The 17,873-nt window shown below is 52.8% G+C and overlaps 1 protein-coding gene across 7 annotated transcripts in view; it reads right to left on the minus strand.

Moving 5' to 3' along the window:
• The window catches only part of LOC104359515 (myosin phosphatase Rho interacting protein), an 81,848-nt gene that overhangs the window by 21,833 nt on the left and 42,142 nt on the right, over positions 1 to 17,873 (minus strand). For 3 of the 7 annotated variants that reach the window (XM_042798786.1, XM_042798787.1, XM_032989038.2), the window contains exons 6-14: positions 16,165 to 16,375; positions 15,012 to 15,171; positions 14,655 to 14,891; positions 8,584 to 8,725; positions 7,921 to 8,037; positions 5,215 to 5,271; positions 3,914 to 3,982; positions 3,602 to 3,691; positions 3,100 to 3,209 (exon numbers count right to left, since the gene is read on the minus strand). In XM_042798786.1, the coding sequence (XP_042654720.1) occupies positions 3,100 to 3,209; positions 3,602 to 3,691; positions 3,914 to 3,982; positions 5,215 to 5,271; positions 7,921 to 8,037; positions 8,584 to 8,725; positions 14,655 to 14,891; positions 15,012 to 15,171; positions 16,165 to 16,375 (1,193 nt within the window). Of the gene's footprint in view, positions 1 to 3,099; positions 3,210 to 3,601; positions 3,692 to 3,913; positions 3,983 to 5,214; positions 5,272 to 7,920; positions 8,038 to 8,583; positions 8,726 to 14,654; positions 15,172 to 16,164; positions 16,376 to 17,873 lie in introns of all 7 variants that reach the window. The other 4 variants (XM_042798788.1, XM_042798789.1, XM_042798785.1 and 1 more) reach the window with 2 other exon arrangements.

The following is a 17,873-nucleotide window of genomic DNA, read 5'->3' on the forward strand; positions in this document are numbered from 1 at the left end:
CACACCCCAGCTCCCGCAGCCAACAACCTGATGTATGTGCATACGCCCAAAACAAAGAATGGAGCAGAAGAGAGGACTCTGCATGGGTCTGGGGCTAGTATCTTCCGATGCACTTTCAGCCACGATCGAACCGCAGGCTCAGTAGAGCTGGGTTTCAAGAAGCTCTGGCAGTTACACGCTAAAACCAGCTCAGAGGTAATTCTTTCTTCAGCTCTGTCATTTGCAACTAATAAAATAAACCCAAAAGGCAGCACAATGAAACCTCCGCGCTCCTCAGCCATTAGAAGTTATTGCATGACTCCAAAGCCAGGCACTCAATCTGGAGTCAGTTAGTGATTACAGCTGCATTTTAAGTAAGTAAAGCAGGGATGAGATGGAGTCTTAAAATGGAGAAGAGAGCTAGGAAAAAAAGAGGGTACTGGGGCCCCCTGAATGTTGTTGAGAGACAGAAATCAGGCTGCTCCAAATACCACGTGGAAGAATCTCGGCATATCTAGAGGTGACATCTCTCGCGAGCTCATTTCTCCTCTGCTGCTTTCCAAAGGGTATGGGATGTGTGTCAGGGAGCGGAGGGACGGCCGCTGGGAACTGAGGTAACAGATTCAGAAGACTGACCTGAAGTTTCTCATTTCATCTCCTGCAAGTGCCCCATGGCTATTAATTCCGCTCAAGCACTTCACATCTCCTCCATCCCAGACAAATTAATTCACATCACATGGGAGCGGGGGGGTGTCTTTGCCTTACAACGGTATTTACAGGTCAAAACAAAAAGCTGGGGTTTTTTAATACGGGTGGCTGTGGGAGAGGTGCAAGCTCTGGGCTGAGCATGCTGCCTCGGTGTGCAAGGAGCACGTGAAGGCTGCAGTGAACTGGGGGGACACGGGGGAGCTCAGCCTCAGCGGGGCTGGGAGCTGAACAAGGACCCGGTACCGAAGCAGCCACCTTCTTTCTTGTGGGTATTTTATATCTGCACAGTCATCATTAGCAGAGTGTAATTAGTGTCTCTGCAGACTGCAGGGGCACTGCTGAGGGCAGGGAGCAGCCCAGCCTCTGCCCCCCTCCCGCCGGGTGCTGACACACGCAGCGATATAAACAGTAATTAGGACTTGAGTAATTGTGAAAACATGTGTTTGGCTCGGTGGAGACATGGCAGCAGGTTAATAAGAGACATGGCAGAAGGCTGCAGGAGTGTGCGGAGTCGGACCGGTCCTGGGGATGGGGCAAACACTGCCACCCCCCTGGCACAGCCCGGCATCCAGACTAACATCCCTCTTGCAGCCCTCCCCGTGCTGTGCAGACGTTTGCCACTTCTCCATCATGAGCTTTTGGCAGTTTGTCCTTTGGCTTTCCAGCAACCCCCTTCCACAAGGTGCTCCCTGGGTGCGGACGTTAATGCTGTGCCCAAAGCCAGGCAGGACGGGCTGGGACACCCCACGCCGCGGCCAAGGGCTTGTGAGCAGGCAGGGGGTGAACACAGCCCTGCTTCACACACGGCGCAGCTTCAGCTCACAGCAACAACTTCTCAGCAACGTGACCAATCCATGCCAGACTCTACCCCATCCGAAACCAGCTCGGTGGAAAACGACAGAAGTGCACCTGTAATTCCCTTTTCCCCAGCTCAGAGTTGAGATCTGCAGTCTTTATGCAGCATAACAAGTTACTGCTCAACTGGTACCTGCACTTGGACTGTCTCACAAGGATAAGCCAAGTCAAACCACTTTGCGTGGGCCTGGAGCAGACGCAAAGACAGTGAGCACAGGACTACTGTGCTGTAGTAACCTCTTTGGCTACAAATATATCTGGCTCTTTAAAGGCAGAGAGGTCCCCCTCACATGTCCTTGGTCTTCATCTTCGTATCTAGTCACATCGGAAGATACCAGTGTGGGGAAATCAAGTGTCAAGACCAGGTTGCTTCTTCCCTTCTCTCTGGCTTTTATTTAAAGAAAAAAAAAAAAAAAAAGAAAAGGGGTGGGGGGGGAAGAAAAGAAAGAAAAATAAATGGAAACTGCAGGACTGCCCATCCGAGGTGCAGAAAAGGAGGAGCATGCAGTGAATCACGAGATATACAAACCACAAAACGTTAATACAGGAGAGAACACAGTTTTCCAACCTGGGCTTCAGCACGGATAGTTTCAAAGAGAAGTTTTTCCTGGGATTGCATGGAAATCAAACATACACAGGAGTGAGGAGAGAGGCGGCTTCCCCGAGACCCCCGCGAGATCCACCAGAGCTCGGGCAGGGCTGGGAAATGGTGGCCAAGTGCCAAGCGGGATGGGGAAGGAGAGTCTGGAACATCTCCAGGTCAACAGCACCGGGTGAGAAGAGCCATTCCATCAATGTGGGGACAAACCTGGCAAAAACCTGCTTGTTGCAGCTACGGTAAGGACAGGAGATGGAGTTAATGGTGCAGCCGTGTCCACGAAGCCTGTAAGAGGTGGCTTGTACGAGTGTGGCTGGCACGGTTAGCTGTGAGGAGGTCAAACACCCTTTACCCGCGGCCACAAGCGCTCACAGAAGGTACTCTGTGAAGCAGGGGGGGTCCCTTCCTCTGGCACTGACGGCAGGAAGAGACGCGAGCGTTACTAACGCGTAGGGGGAATGGGCTGCGGCAGCTATCTGGAAGATCAAAAGAGGAGGGAAGACGATTTGCTGGCTGGAGTTTAAAATATATCAGAGCCAAACAGCTTCTAAATTGAACCCTGGGCTCGTGCTGCCGTGACCCGCGGAGGGGATGGGCAGCTCGTGCTGAACAGTAGCCAGAGGAAAGGGGGAACCCAGCACAACTGAATCCAAGTGGTTTCACAATACCTGGTGGGAATCCAGAGGAGCCTTGATATAGGAACAGTATTTCATATTCCTATGCACAAATTAAAGCCACATTTTCAACCCTCTTTGAAATCTGCACATGTAAGAGTAACTCAGCATATCAGCGTCCCCACAAAGCATATCCAAATTTAGCCCAGAGAGAGGGATGTGGGAAAGAGCTGCAGCTTCCAGGAACGGACAGGCTCAGAAAGGGGAAAGCAAGGGGACAGAGGAAGAGTTACTCCTGCACAGCAAACCAGACAACTTCAGGGGCTGCTAAACTCCCCCTTTTACCTTGTTACATCGGGAGCAGTGGTGGGACGAACGTGCTTCATGATGGTCTGGATCCAGTTGCGGCGAATGCCTGATGTCATGGCAGAGAGGGTGAACTCCCCTTCCTTTGTCTAGGGAGAGAGGAAGGACCAGCTCAGAGCAGCTGATTGCACCCACCAGGACCTTCCCACTCCCAATCCCACCCTGTACCCAGCCACGAGCACCCAGAGCTGGGGCACTGCTTGCCAGCTGCATGGAGCTGTTTTGCCATAGCTGAGACTCTAAGGCTGAGACAAAACCTTGCCTTTCCCCCTCCATTTTTTTGTGAGCCAAAAAACTGGCTCTCACACTCAAGGCCACATCTCTCTGGAGCACTGGGGGGGGATGCTGGGTGGACTCTCTTAGGTGTTTAGGGAGATGTTTCCCTTGCCGTGGACAAACATCCCCAAACAGCGGCACAGCATGAGCAGCCCCCCTGGCCGTCCTGCAGCCGGACTCTTCCTCCTCCCTACGTTTTGCTTACGTGGATCTGGAAGCCGTAGTTTCGCTGAACTGGGTACTCAGTAACATCATAACACGTGGATAAATCGATTTCTCCATCCAGGTCAGCTGCCTGAAGAGGGAAGAGATAAAATAAGCCATAATTTTTTGCAACCTCCAAAGCGCAGTGGGCTTGCAGGGAGGCATGCATCAGGTCCTGGAGAAGCACAAAGCCCTGAAGTGCGATGCTCCAGGACCTTGGGACCCGGGAAAACAACCCACCTGGGGTCAGTTTGGGAGCACCTAGGGCTCCCGGAGAGAGATGGGTTGAATGCTGATGGGGAAGACACCTTACCTCCTCTGCCACTGAATCCCGGTAGTATCTCAGGCTCTGGTCAGTCAGCACAAACCAGTGCTTCTTCCACTAGGAAACAACGAGGATGGGGCAATTACAATCCTGCTCCTTCCCCACCAGCAGAGACCAGGCAGCTCATCACGGGTCACTGGCAGAGGCATCCAGCAGAGAGGCCACTCGCAGCCTCTCCTCTCCCAGCTCTGCACCCGGCTTCACCGAGAGGCTCTCCTGGGGGGAAGGGGAGCCCCAAACAGGCAGCAATGCAAGGGACACCGTGATGGTTTGCACCACCAGGACCCTGATTTGCCCAGTGCTGCCGCACCACATTCATGTATCATCCGCGTTTCACCTGCAGCACCCAGAAATTGAGTTGGAGCCTACTCGTGGCCCTTGCTCTATAAAAATACACCTTCTGCACACTCCCAGTGAGGCACAGGCTTATCCCAGACAGGTTTCAGTTAATAAAGCACTTGCTCCAGCAGCCGAGTCCCCCTCTGGCTGCCTACAGACGTGCTCTCAGCCCCAGGGCCCAACACACCAGCACGTACCCGCAGTGGAGCCTGGGCCATAGTGCTCACAGCCACGGGCGAGTCTCTCTCATTTTCTCTTGACAGGCTGAATGGGAGGGAAGGAAATCCAGGGAAGGGGCAATTTGCGAATAGCCAGGGCATCAGTGCCCACCTCTAAGGCTCTGACAGAGCAGCACATCCCACATCTCTCCAGGAATAGCAAGGAGGGAAGTGGCAGCAGCTGCTTCTCTCAGTGCCAACTCAGAGGCATTTATTTATTTCTTGGCCTTGCCATTTCCCCGGTGATCAGGAGACCTTATCTGAGCCTCATTACTGATGCCAAAGAGGTTGCTGGGTCGCAAGGGAGATGAGACTAATAAGAGAATGGGAACACGAAACCAGTGCTGCTATCCAAGCTGCCCTGGCTCCCTAGAAACCCGTGACACGATACCCAGCTGTGGGGCTTTGAAACTCCCCCAGGACAGAGCACCAGTTATTCTCGCTCCAAGACCAACACCGTTTGCAGCGGGCTGGCACACAGCCACTGCTGCCTGGCTCCAGAGTTGTACAAATCCCCCGTCGCTGCTCTGCCCAAGCACCTACATCTGGTTTCTCCCATCTGGAGCACGGCCCAATATTGATCTACCCTGCAAGGACATCGGGGCTTCGTCAGCGCCGAGAGCAGCCCCCATGCGCAGCCCGCAGAGCCAGAGTGGGTGTCAGCTGCCAGAAAGCGAGACCGACCGCGGCACCAAAGACTGACACGAAGGGTAGAGCTTCCCCTGGACTCACCTGCCCATCCTCGTACTGCTTTGTCAACCATCCCTTCTTGAAGTTCAGCAGGTCGGGCTGCAAGAAAGGAGAGAGGCAATCAGAGGGGAGGGAAGAAGTGTGTCTGTGACCAAAAGACAACAGCAGCGGCCTGATAAAACATAGCGCAGCAATAAAAGAGACCAGCAACAGTTAAATTCATAGAATCATAGGATAGTTTGGGTTGGAAGGGACCTTTAAAGGTCATCTAGTCCAAAGTGGATCGTTATACTGCGTGGTGGCTAAACATTCGCTCCCAGGAGGAACAGAGACCTGTTGTATGCTTTATTCAGGCTATCCCCTTCCTAGCCCTTCTCTTGCAATCTCCTACTGCTACATCAGCATTACAGAGGAAGAAGCAATGAAATAGCCAGACTGCAGGAAGTTTTGTCCCTCTATTATATATTACTAAGGACAAACTATGTGCTATTGATGCAAGACTGCAAGGTTCAAAACAAGACTGAGTTCCCAAGGCTGGAAATACAGGGAACCCCAGCACTGCACCACCCAAACGACACCTGCTCTTTCCTTCAAAGTGGGTGCATCACGATGTTGAAGCTCTGAGAAAAGCAACCAAGACAGCGTGGGATAACTCCCGCCAGCCCTTCCTCCCAGCCCTGCCCGTGCACTGGGAAGGATGTGGTGGAAATGCTTTTGCTCCCTCGAGGCTGAGCTCTTCCAGCTGCTCCCTGGGCCGCAGGGAGGAGGAGGCAAGGACAGCAGTGTGTGAAATGCAGTTGTATCATCTGAAACAGGCTATATAGCAAGGGAAGCGATGGAAAATGGGCGTCTGGAAGTCTATTCAATCTAACCGATGCTGTGGGGCGGCACAGCTCACATCTGAGTGCTCCCATGGTGGTGGGAACCCAGTCCCACTCCACAAAAAACACAGGGGTAAGTAAATGCCACCTTGCCCTTCCCAAATCCCTGTAGAATCGGAGGAGGGAGCAGACAGACGCCAGCCTGAGCAGCTCTGGCTGTGATGTGGCTGCAGGCAACAAACCCGCTGAGCCCCATCAGGACCTGCTGACGAGGCAGCCACGAACAAACTATAGAGAAAATTGCATTTGCAATGACTACATTCATCGCTGAAGTAGGGTATGAGAGCTGGGCATCCTAGTATCAGCCCTAATTTATCCTGAGAGAGCAATGCCACCACCTGCCTGCTTCTCCTCTGTCAAAGTGCAGGTGGGATCGTGCTTCCAGGTTCTGAGTCCTGTTTAAGCCCTTTTTTGTACAACAAGAGAGCGTCAAGCAAAGGATCTACATTTTGGATCAAAAATATTCAGCTCCCAACCAGGCACTTTGCAGAGAAGGAAAACAGAAGGACTGCAAGTGTTCCAGCAGCTCACGGGAGTGTTATTTATCATCTGTGAAGAAGCACAAGGCAAGAATCTTCTGCAAAAGCAGGTAAATTCCTCCTTGGCAGCATTCATACTACTTTACTACACTTCTTAGTTTCTTTAAAATTTAAGCAAAGGTGTAGAAGCAGCCAGAGAGGAAAGATGCTGCTAAATAGTATATGCATATGTTTCAGACCGGGCTGCAGCGAGACATTACAGGTGTAGAAGCACCCAGAGCAGGAAGGTTTCTCCTGCAGGTCCTGCTCCTCCACAGAAACCCCTTTGCCTTCCTCTGACTGCTCGGGCAGGCAGGAGAGCGCAGGCTTTGCCCGAAGCTGCAAAGCTGCTGAAGCACGAAAAGCCTGGGACCAGCTGCCACTGAAGGGTGTAGACATTAGAAACCAAAACCAGATGAAGCACTTGATGGAAGAGGTACCCACGCAGCACAAGCCACAGCTCTGCTGTAACCCTCTGAGCCCAACCAGGGATGAACTCTCCCTCAGCTTTTATCCCGATGGATAACCGATCTGATCTGACACAGCGAACCTGACGGGCAGGGGAGAGTCTTGCAATCACGGCTGAAAGCTAGCAGAAGTGCAAGTTTTTCTTACGTTGTTACTTTTATAGCAGGAGTGGCACAATAAAGGCGTATTTAATGATAGGAAAAGGTTTTCTTCCCACTGGCTGGATGATTTTTTTGCCTTCACTAGATGATGTGCATCACCACTTAATGTGCACTTCCTGCGCCTTTTTATTATAACCAAGAATTTAAAAATCACTCTTGTGGCTGTATAAGTCTACATGAAAAGCCACTACAGAAATGCTAAGCTACTGCATTTTTCTGAGATGCCCTTCATTAGAAGCCGTCCATCCACAAAAAATGCAGCTCATATTTACAATGGCTGTGTAATCATCTTGCGAGATTAGCAAGTGTATTTATTTTGTCCCTACAGGAGGGTGGTGAGTGAGAGGAGAGCATTTTGTGTTTGTTCTTTACTGTTTGCCTCCAGGTCTGGTGAGCATTTGAAATATGCAAAGGGAGGAAAGCTCAAGAGGGCAGGTTCAGCCCTTCCTCGCAGCCTTCGTCCCGCTCACACCCACTTGCAACTGCATAAACATCAAGGAAGCAGCATTAGAAAACTAGGCCATGTGTTAACTTTCCTTGACATGCCAAGCGTGAAGTGTGAAGCCGAGTCACTGAAACCTGCTCCGAATCCGAGCGTATCCCATGTCCTAAGTGCTGGCTACTGGGAGAGCAGCAGACAGTCCAGTTTTCACTGGACCTGCCCAGGAAGGGTCTCTCATGTCCTCCCCCAAGGCCGAGGACACGGCCCCGCTGGCTCACCGTCATAGAGGACTCCGTGGACCTCCTGTCCAGCGACTTTGCCCGGCGATGCGGGGACAGAGGAGACGCAGACACATCCAGGATGGAGCCCACAGCTGCACCTTCACAAGTGAAGTCCTGTGTAAACAGCATTAGCCCAGATCAGTGCACGAAGTAGGACAGACAGTCCCACTCTCTTGGCTCATGGCATAAAAATCCGTGTATTTAAGGGGCATTTCAGGCTCAGAACAAGTGTCATTTCATTGGCAATACATTTTTTTTGTCCTCTCAGACATTAATTTGCTCCCAATATATCTAAGCGTATCTGGGACTCTCAAGACTGCCTCTTTCTTCTGTTACTTCACCCCATCCTGATGTGTCCTGCCATGCCAGATCTGAAGTTTCCCACTTTCTATTTTGGAGGAAGGAAAAAAGACAGCCTGATTTTCCACTCTGATACGCAGCTGGGCCAAGGGAGCAGAGCAGCAAGTAGCAAACCTGCACAGACTGAGCACGCACAGTGGTTCGGCTCCTGCAGGAGCCTGTCTGCAACTCCAGATCCCCTGCTCCACCCAGGGACAAACCCTACAGCTAAACCCTATAGCTGAGCCCTCTAGCCTGGGCTGCCGGATTCCTGGGGCCACCCTCCAAACCCCACCACGAGACCTTGGGTGAGCAGCTTACCCGTTTCCGCGGGAAAACCCTCTTCTCACTCCTGCCCTGCCGCGTCTCACTGGAAAGGGCAGCACTGGCCGACACATTCGTTTCCATGTGTTCCGCGTTCTCAATATCTAACGCCTCGAATTTTTCAATTACCTGGGATCGCCTGCAAAACAGAGAGAAAGGGGAAACCAGAGCCGGTTTAAACACAAGAACAGTAACTGCGCTGAGCTGTACAATCCCGCAAATTTAAGGCTGCAGAATTGCTCGACCCAGTGTTCATGCACACCTGGCTTTTGGTCACCATTTTTCTGCAAGCTCTAGCGTGCACAAATCCAGGGCAAAACGCCCTGATCTGATGTGCACCATTCTACCCACGGCCAAAGTGGGGAAAAACCTCACGCTACTCAGCTCCACAAATAGTAACTTCTTAAACACTTAGAAAACCCTCGCAAAACCAGCAGTAACTTTTTTACTTGTAAATTTTACAGTCCTTTAGGAAGCAGGGATTATTGAGCAGCTTTGGCTTAAGCTTTGTCTTTACTCTCCAGCTATCGACGGTCCCCCAGGGCACAGAGCAGAGACGCATCACCCCGAGCTGGGGTGCAGGAGGTGGCTATGGGTCACCCTGCGTGTTCACTGCAATAGATACCCTGTAAAAACTCAGCCCCACATGGGTAACGTCCACAGGATTGCACTGAGTGAGGAGTGTCTGTAGGTGCCTCCAGACTACAGGTCTGGCTCTCCGGGTGCGCCAGTTGAAGAGGCATGAGGTGATGAGGAGCACCCTGTGCAGGCACGGCAGGGCATCCCCGGCAAAACCCTGGGGCTTTCCCCTCCTCTCAAACTGGTCTGCAAATCCGGTATGGACAGCAAGGAGCACAACTTGAGCTCTCAGACACTGCCTTGGTGGCCCATCACACCATGGCACATGTGTCTGAGGATGGAGGAGAACTGTGAAGAAATGTGGATGGAACAGGAGCTAGCCCTGGACCAAACCCAAATGGGATGCTTCTAAGGATGAGCGAAAAACAGGCCTTTGCAGGTGGAATTTAAAGGGCTGTTTCAGCATGAAAAGCTGCTCGCTGACCCACAGGGGAGGAAATACCGGAATTTTCAAAGGACCTGCTGGTGTCAAAATTTGCATGCCCAGGGGTCTGAGCAAGTAACAACCTCAGGTCTTTAATCACGACCTGGGAATGTGAAGCAATAACCTACCACCAACACACATGCCAGCTGAGCTCCAAGCTGTGAGGTTTAAAGCTCAATTTTGAACCTCCCCAACATGCTCAATCCAGGTGTGTTCTTGACACAAAATTTGGACCCACTCCTGCCGCACCTAAACTCGGGGCTGCTTGCTCTGTGCAAACCTCTAAAATGTGCATGAAAATCACAGTGGCAACCACATGAGGGGAAACAGGTTATCCAAATAAAAACATTTTTAACACTTCTCATAAAAAGGAACAGTAGGTTAAGGACTCAAAAAACATGAGATGTTCAGTTTTCAACCAACATTTGCACCAAATCCCATAAATGAGATGAACAGTCTGAGCACATCACATTCCTCGGCAGGCCCGGGACCCCCACTGCTGCTCAGAGCCAGGCTGCCAGGACCGGGCGCTGAAGCCCACAACCAAAGAGGAAGGGACAAAGTCGGTGGGGAAGACTTTGCTTTATAAATTCCAACACCTCCGACGTTTTTACAGGACATCTGCTCAGCTTCTGCTGCCTCCCAGTTTGCAGACTGGGAGCAGGCAGATCCCGGGCTCGCATAGAGCTCCCATTCCCCTGGGATGTTCTGCTCATGAGATGTCTGTTCACATAAGCCAGCCTGCAGAGCATAAATCCACATCCCCTGTTCACCAACAGACAGCGAACTGTTTTGGAGTCATAATTTTTTAACCCTTTTTACACTGGCCCAGCCTTCTCTGAGTCTCAGTTTAGGAGGGAGTAAGAGGTCCATGAATTAACATTGTCTGTGCCCTATTAGGTGAAGGCCTGAAGAAAAACAAATCAGGAGAAAAAAAAAAAAACAACCAAAAAAAAAACCAAAAAAAAAAATCAAAAGCAGGTTGATTTCTCATGAAAGGGGCTGCACCACCAGGTTGTTCTACGGCTTGAGATTGAGATGAGATGGTAGCGAAGCAGGCGAAGTAAAGGCGGACACGTCACACAGCAACACAGCAGGAGAAGGTGGAGAGCAACAAGACCTGGAAGAAAACAAGGCTGGAAAATGAATGAACAGAAGAGGAAATTATATATCTGCATCTACATACAAAACAAAATCAAAATCATTCCAGTAATTTGTCATTGAAAAAGGGAGGAGAAAAATAATCACTGCAACCAAATCACAGCCCCAAGGGTTAATATAATCCAGATTACAGGAAAGACTTGTTTTTTTTCCCATTTGCTTAATGTTTCAGAGAGGTTACTGCTAGAGATCGTGGGGGGGGACGGGGAGGGGAAGGGCTCTCCTCTCCTCCCCACCGTGCCGAGGAGAGAGCTGCTCCCTCTGGACAACAGCTCTGTGTTGACAAAACAAGGCTGCGGACAGGTATGAAGAAGAGTTTTAAAAGCTGTGGTGCCATTTAGTGCTTTCTCAACTACAAAGCTCGTCCCAAGCAGTTCCTTGGCCATGCAGGCTGTTAATCTTTTCCAGGCCACTAAACCCGAGCTGCAGCTCTCGGCTGTGAGGTGGAGGGGTGTGTGCAGTGGGAAGGAAAGCTATAAAGACCAGCACGAGCTATCATTAAAGTGATTTTCTTTGATTGGAAGAAAGGGCTTGTTTTTATTGGATTCATTCATTATTTAGCAGCAAGAAAGACAGTAAGTGTCAGGAAAAGGAAGAGGGATTTCCCCAAAAGGTCCACAAAAATGAAGAAGATAGTTTTACAGGAAAAAAAAAAAAACTATGCTTGGGAAAGCAGGCACTCCTCTCTATGGGTAGAAGCAGCATTCAGAGCAGAGTGTTACATCTCAAGAAACTCCAGAGAAGGAATTTGAGAAAGAAAAGTCTTCTAAGCAATTTCAGGCAGCTCTGCTATTTATGGAGGCTAGAAATATGCCTCAGCCCGCTGATCACGCTCCTACAGGAGACACGGCAGATGCCACGGCAGGCTCTGACCAGCATGAGCAGAATGTGGGGAGAGCCGTGGTTTTAGAGGCTGCAGCCCTGGAACTGTGCAAGAAAAGCCAAGTTTGCCAACCCAAAATCCCGATGCTCCCCAGGGAGCTGCAGGAGGCGGGTGAACCCGCAGCCACACACCCGGAGGAAGGGGCTCCGGGTCTCTGCACCCCGAGGACTCCCCACTCGATGGTGACCCCTTTCCCAAAGCCGCTGGCACCCTCCTGAGGTATGCCAGGATTTATCCTTGCAGTTACAGAGCCCTGCTGGGATATGGGGACCGATGGCCGAGGCTTGCCCCTGCAGCCCTTTTGCAGCTGCAATTTTGTGTGCAAAACAGGCTTCAAGGTTCATCCATGGGGTTTCCAAAGAGCTGCCCTTGCTCCTTCTCCCAAGGGATGGGTCCGAGATGGGAGAGCGGAGGCACGGCACTCTCTCCCCAGACCTGGCTGGGCACCCCTGCGCGGTGCCGGCAGCCCCGTCCTGCCGTATGCCAGCAGAGGGAACTCGAACTCTGCCGCTCCGCCAAAATCCTGGAGATTATCTCCCGTTTTCTGATTTGTGTTTCTGAGTGGCTGCGAGCTCAGACGGCTGCATGGGGCGTGGAGTCAGAGTCAGGTATAAATGGTCAACACAGAAAAATTTCCAGCACAGTCCTGGACTTAAGTCACGTAATTTCTCTTACAATAAGGAAACAGGACAAGAAGCCTTGAAAAATGGCTTTATCTGGAGCTAAACCTACAGGTGTGTCACTCAGGATGCAGTATTGGGTACCTAAAATAATTCTTTTCCATCCATACCTCTGACACTCGCACTGATTTACAGTGGGTAAACAAAAAAAAAAAAAATACATGGGAGGAAGAGCCAAAATACCAACAGAATCAGAGCAAGTTCGTTTGACTGCACTGAGAGATGAAAGGCAGATCTGAACGCTGACCGGCTGGCGCCCATGGGGTTGGCATGTGGGCAAGTGATTTCAGGCAAGCGTTCCCGGACATGTTAGTGGGTTACTGAGAAGGATTATTAGAAATGCTGTTAAACCTGGGGGGAAAAGCTGACCCCACGACGTGGAAGTGAGTTATTGTATTTGCTCAACCTCAAACAGCACAGCCTGGGCTTGGAAGGGAAAAATAAGAGGGATATGTGGACTAAGTAAACTCAAATTTAAAAAGCAGCCAAGCCAAGCTGAGCAGGGTGCTGGTGAATGTTAATTCTCTGGTGAGGTGCTAGACGGCCTCTCTGTACCCTGCCAAGCCCACCCAAGCTCCAGGACACATGGCTTCTCTACCCACGCCACCTGCACCAGCCAGTTCCCAGGCTACCGGCGGAGAAAGCAAGCATGCCCACCCCAAACACTGCCCGCAGAGCCTCCCTGGATCATGGCACCCTCCTCCGGCAGCACGGGCTGTGATCCCTGGCCAAACCCAGCCAAACCCTTTGGCAGGAGGGGACCCCTCCCCCAACTCTCTGCCAGTACCCCTCCTCCCAAATGCTGGACCAGGCTCAGCTCGTGCAACGCCAACTCCTCTCCTTACACTCATCCTGCTCTGATAAAGGCCCTGGGCTGACATAGGGGAATTTTTGCCAATACTAATAAAACAATAAAAACCTGTTAACAGCCCCAGGAGCCCAGTTGGGCTGGGAAAAACAGACTTTCCCTGGGAAAAGGCACCTGCCAGCAGGCAATGAGTGAGGCTGACATTAAAAAAGGACAGTCTCTGGCAGCAGCATCCTCTCCCGGGCCCCGTTATCTGCCTGTAAATCTGTTCCTCCCTGTCCTCAGCTGGCACATCCCAGCTCGGTGCTGGATCCCGGTGATGTATGATACCCCCAGGACCAGAGTGGGGGACTGTCAGCACCGGAGGAATGCGCTGTCATCTCATACTGGGGCAGGCACTGGCCAGGGTGTCCTCTGCAAGCGAACCCAGTGGGGATGCGATCCCACCCACACCTGGGCCAACACAGTGCACCAGTTCAGCCTGCAAACCAGCAGCCACCAGCCTTGCCTCAGCCCCGTCCCCAGCTGGGGTGGCCAGGGGACCTCTGTGGCACCCAATTCCCAAAGCAGAGAAAGCCAAACTTCTTTATCCCCAGTCTGGCACTCTCTGTGCAGGCTGTCGAGGTCGGGCTGGGTTTGGCATCCTCCTGCCAACCAGTGGCACCGGCACAAAGCTGCACCGCCCTCCCCAGACCTGCTCCCAGCTCTCAGCGTGAGGAAGCCAGGCTGGAAAACAGTCCTTTAGGGGCTGGGAAGAAACAGAGGAGAAGCGCCGGCTGAAACTGTGCGAGAGAGAACATGCCCGGAGGAAAACCAGGGCAAGAAAATCAGACTGGCAGGCGGCCCTCTCGCCTGGGGCCCGTCTCCCGGTTTGCTCTGCTGCCCTCACAGCACAAATGCGTCTCTCCCAGGGCAAGTCAAGCCCGTCCTTCGCCTCGCCCGGAGAGCACCAAGCACGCCCGTGCGCAGTGCAGGCGTGTGTGCAGATGCCCTCCCCATCCTCCTCCATACTGAGCTGTTTTGCAGCCCTGCCTCAGCACTGCACCCGCCTCTCCTCTCCCAGATTAATGCCGTGACATTTTGAAACCTCTCTCAGCTCATTAGGCAGTTGCGTAACGCACCCAGCACTAACACCATTTAGAGAGCTAACCTAATTAATGGTGCCAGCTGCCAGCATGTGCCGTGCTGGGAGGGGATAAGGAGGGTGGGCTTGCTTGCAAATACGGCCATCAAGCATCACCCGCCTCAGCCAGCTGTCCCCAGAGCAGCCAGGCAGGGTAACACCTGCCTGCTGGCACTACTAAGGACACCCCACCGCCTGGTCGGCGTGGATGGGCATCCTTAAACCCAGGAGCACTGTAATAAAAAGGGGCTTCACCCAGAAAATACCGCCTGCTCTGTCCAGTGCTGCGGCGGGGACGCAGCCTCGCTGCCGTTGCAAGCATGCAAGGAGATTAGCCACTCGTTCCTTACCTTCTCTCATTGCCAAAGAGCCGGGCCACTTCTTCTCTCCCAGGGCTACGGGCCCGGGTTTTCCGCTCTAGCCGCTTCCTCTCCACCTGGAAGGCCTCACGATTACTGATCCTAATGGCCTTGGGAACGTCGGCCAGGGTGGTGTACTGCCGGCTGGCTTTAAAAGAAAGGGGACGCCCCGATTTTTCAGCTCCCCTTCCTACATCTCTGCTGCTGGAGTCCTTGTGCATGGGGCAACTGCTCTTCGAGTCCAAGGAGTTCAGAGAGAAGCTGTGAATCATTCGGTCGCCTGATCGGGTACCTGGGGAAGGAAAGGGCTGGGCATGCTCCTGCGAGGGCGATTTGGGATAACTGTACCTGTTGTTTGGGGTGCTGGGGCTGGGTGGGCTCGGCGGGGGTGGCAGCTGCTGCTCTTCCAGCTTCGAGTCTTGCTTGGTCTTCTCCAAGGAAAAGTACCCGCTCTCGACGCGTGTCTTCCTCCCGCAGTCTATCCGGTCTCCGTTCATGGAGCTCTCATCTAAGGGACAGAGAAATCACCGTGCTTGGTTTCAAGTCCGAGTTCTGCTTTTAACAGAAAACACCCTGATTTCACCCAGGACAGGGACAGGAAACAAAAGCAGATAGTCTGGGCCCCAGCCCCATGCTATGCCATCTCCTGTACCCTTGGCTTTTTCACCCTGACCACCCTTCATGCCCATGGAGATGATGAGATGGTCCGCAGGGAACTGGGGATACCAGTCCCTCAAAACTTGGTCCTTCAAACCAAGAAACAGATGGCCGCAGTCACCACTCTGCACCCATTTCCATCCCTGGCCTTCCCAGCCCGGCATCAACCACAGCTCCATGGGCACAAGGCGATGGACATCTCGCTCTTGGCAGCCCAGCGTGGACGGAAAGCGTCCCCCATCCGAGCGGGCAGATAAAGGAAATGGCTGCAGCGCAGGGGACCCATCCACAGCTTGGCAGGAAAAGTCCCCAGCCCCTGTTGTTCCAAGGAGAACAATGCCACGGCCCCGACGCCTTCCAGGGACTCATTGGGGAGACCAAACGTAAGCAGGGCCCTGACGCAGGGGCCAGAGGAGGAAGCAGCGCTCAGGGCTTGGCAGCCCTGACAGCTGGGCTGAGCAGAGCATGGCCCCGTGCCCTGCGGGTGCCCCAGGCAGGGATGTGGAGGGGCTACAAAAGGCATTTTCCTCCTCGTTTTACAGGGGAATATCACCCGCAAAGACAGGCAGCCCTGTCTCCCTGCCGGGGCAGGCTTGGGCCTCCAGTTGTGATTTTCTGGCACGTGATGCAGATTTCTTTCCTTCCTGAACTCCAGCCCGCGATGCCTCGCTCCGGTCCCCGCACAGCAGGGACGAGGTCTGCCTCCCCCTCCTTGCTGGGATGCTGCAGGAACCAAACCCACAGAAAAACTTTTCCCTCTACGACGGTTTTCTGCCAGCTCAGCTGCCCAAACTGGGTCACCGTGGCGTCACACCAGTGCTGGCACCTGAGGGACAGGCCTCACCTTCCTTGCTGTCCAGCACGGGATCCTTCAGGGAGCTGGCAGCCCCGGCCTGGCCTTGCACCGGGCTCTGTGCCGGGCTGATGCCGCTGCCCCCGTCCACTTGGTCTTTGCCCCTCATTTCTTCCTGCCAAAGTGTGGACTTGGTGGCAGGGACCTTCTCCGCACTGGGGATGTTGCTGCTGGTCACGGCCATCTTAGCAGGACCGGGTTCCTAAAGACAACAGGGGGGACAGCAGGGTTAGAGGGGTTTGCCCCAACTCCGCACCCAGGGTCCCCGTGGGGCTGTCACGGGAGGTGCGGGTCCCACACGGCTTGGGTGCTGCCCACGACGTGTGCCCTGACAGGATGGGGACGGGGCCGCTCAGCTATGTGCCACCACTGCATTCCCAAGGGGACACACTCAAAGAGGAAACCCCAGCGCGGTGGGGCGACGGGTCAGGACTTCCTCGGCCGAAGGGACCACCACCGCTCTCACAGCATGAGAGGAAACATCCCTCACCATCCCTCCCTTGGGAGGGCTCCCGAAACCAGCCGCACCTCCCCACGCTTCCACCTGGGAAAAGATCCAGAGCACAGGCGAGCTGACAAATGAAGGAAACTTTCATTTGGGCGCTGCGGCAGCGGAGGGGCTTGCTGGCTTTGGTTTTGCATAGGAACTGTCCCTGCCAGTGAGGTGCACAGGATGCTGTGGCCACCGACGTGTAACTCCTCAGCAAAAGCTCATCTCATCTTGAGCGGAGCAAAGCCCCGGCTCTTCCCCAGCATGCAGGGTCCCATGCAGCTCTGCTCACGCTCCAGCACAGCAGCTCTTCCCAAAGCTTCATGGTGCACGAGTGAGGCTCTGCGCCCAAATTCATATGCAACGCTACAGACCCACAGAGAAACAGATCTGTTGGATCCTGACTCATTGGGAACTTGGAAATGCTCCCTTCACTTCTGCCAAAACCCAGTTTGGGGTGACAGTGCACCCTCCAATTGATGCAAATGAACACAGCATTCCCCATTTCCCTGGTCCTTCTGCATGTCCCCCATCCTTCTGCACATTTCTGGTCCCTCTGCGTGTCCCTGGTCCCTCTGCAAGCTGTCTCACCAGCATCCGCTGCCTTCCACAAAGACAGACCAACACCAGGTTTCTCTCCTGGGTCCCATCTGCCAGGACTGAATTTTGTCAGCGCTATAACTAACATCAAAAAACCAGAAAAAATCAAGCTAAAGGACACGGGATGGTGGAGAAAACTAATTCCCTGCCACCAGCAGCCGCGTTGTTTGTTTGTCACAGCTGGTTTGCTACGGGCCACTGATAAAAAGAATAAAATCCAACTGGCGCTGTACTCCTCCTGGGTGCTTTGGTTACCTAACATGCTGCTTGTTTTAAAAAGGAAATACAATATTGCGTTGAGCTTTACACTATTTTAAAACAATATGCATCATCTTAAATGCTTCTCTAGTTAACAAGGGGCTCTGGAGTCCATCAGATGATGATGCCATTTTGGTGGCTGCAGCCCGGGCAGTCCAGGTTTGGTGCACACCCCAGAAGAGGCAGCAGCTTTCACAACTCATTTAGGGTTTGGCTTTGTTCGTTAGCAGATGTTTTTGCTGTTGTCATATTAAGCTTCTGCATTAGTAGATTATTTTCCTTAAAGCCACCAATAAATCAATGACAACTAACCCCCCTAGAAAGTCTCTGGATTGTGGGAAGTTTCCCAGCT

This window comes from Tyto alba, unplaced genomic scaffold, assembly GCF_018691265.1.
Source record: "Tyto alba isolate M040663 unplaced genomic scaffold, T.alba_DEE_v4.0 Super-Scaffold_28, whole genome shotgun sequence".
Taxonomy (NCBI): Eukaryota; Metazoa; Chordata; class Aves; order Strigiformes; family Tytonidae; genus Tyto; species Tyto alba.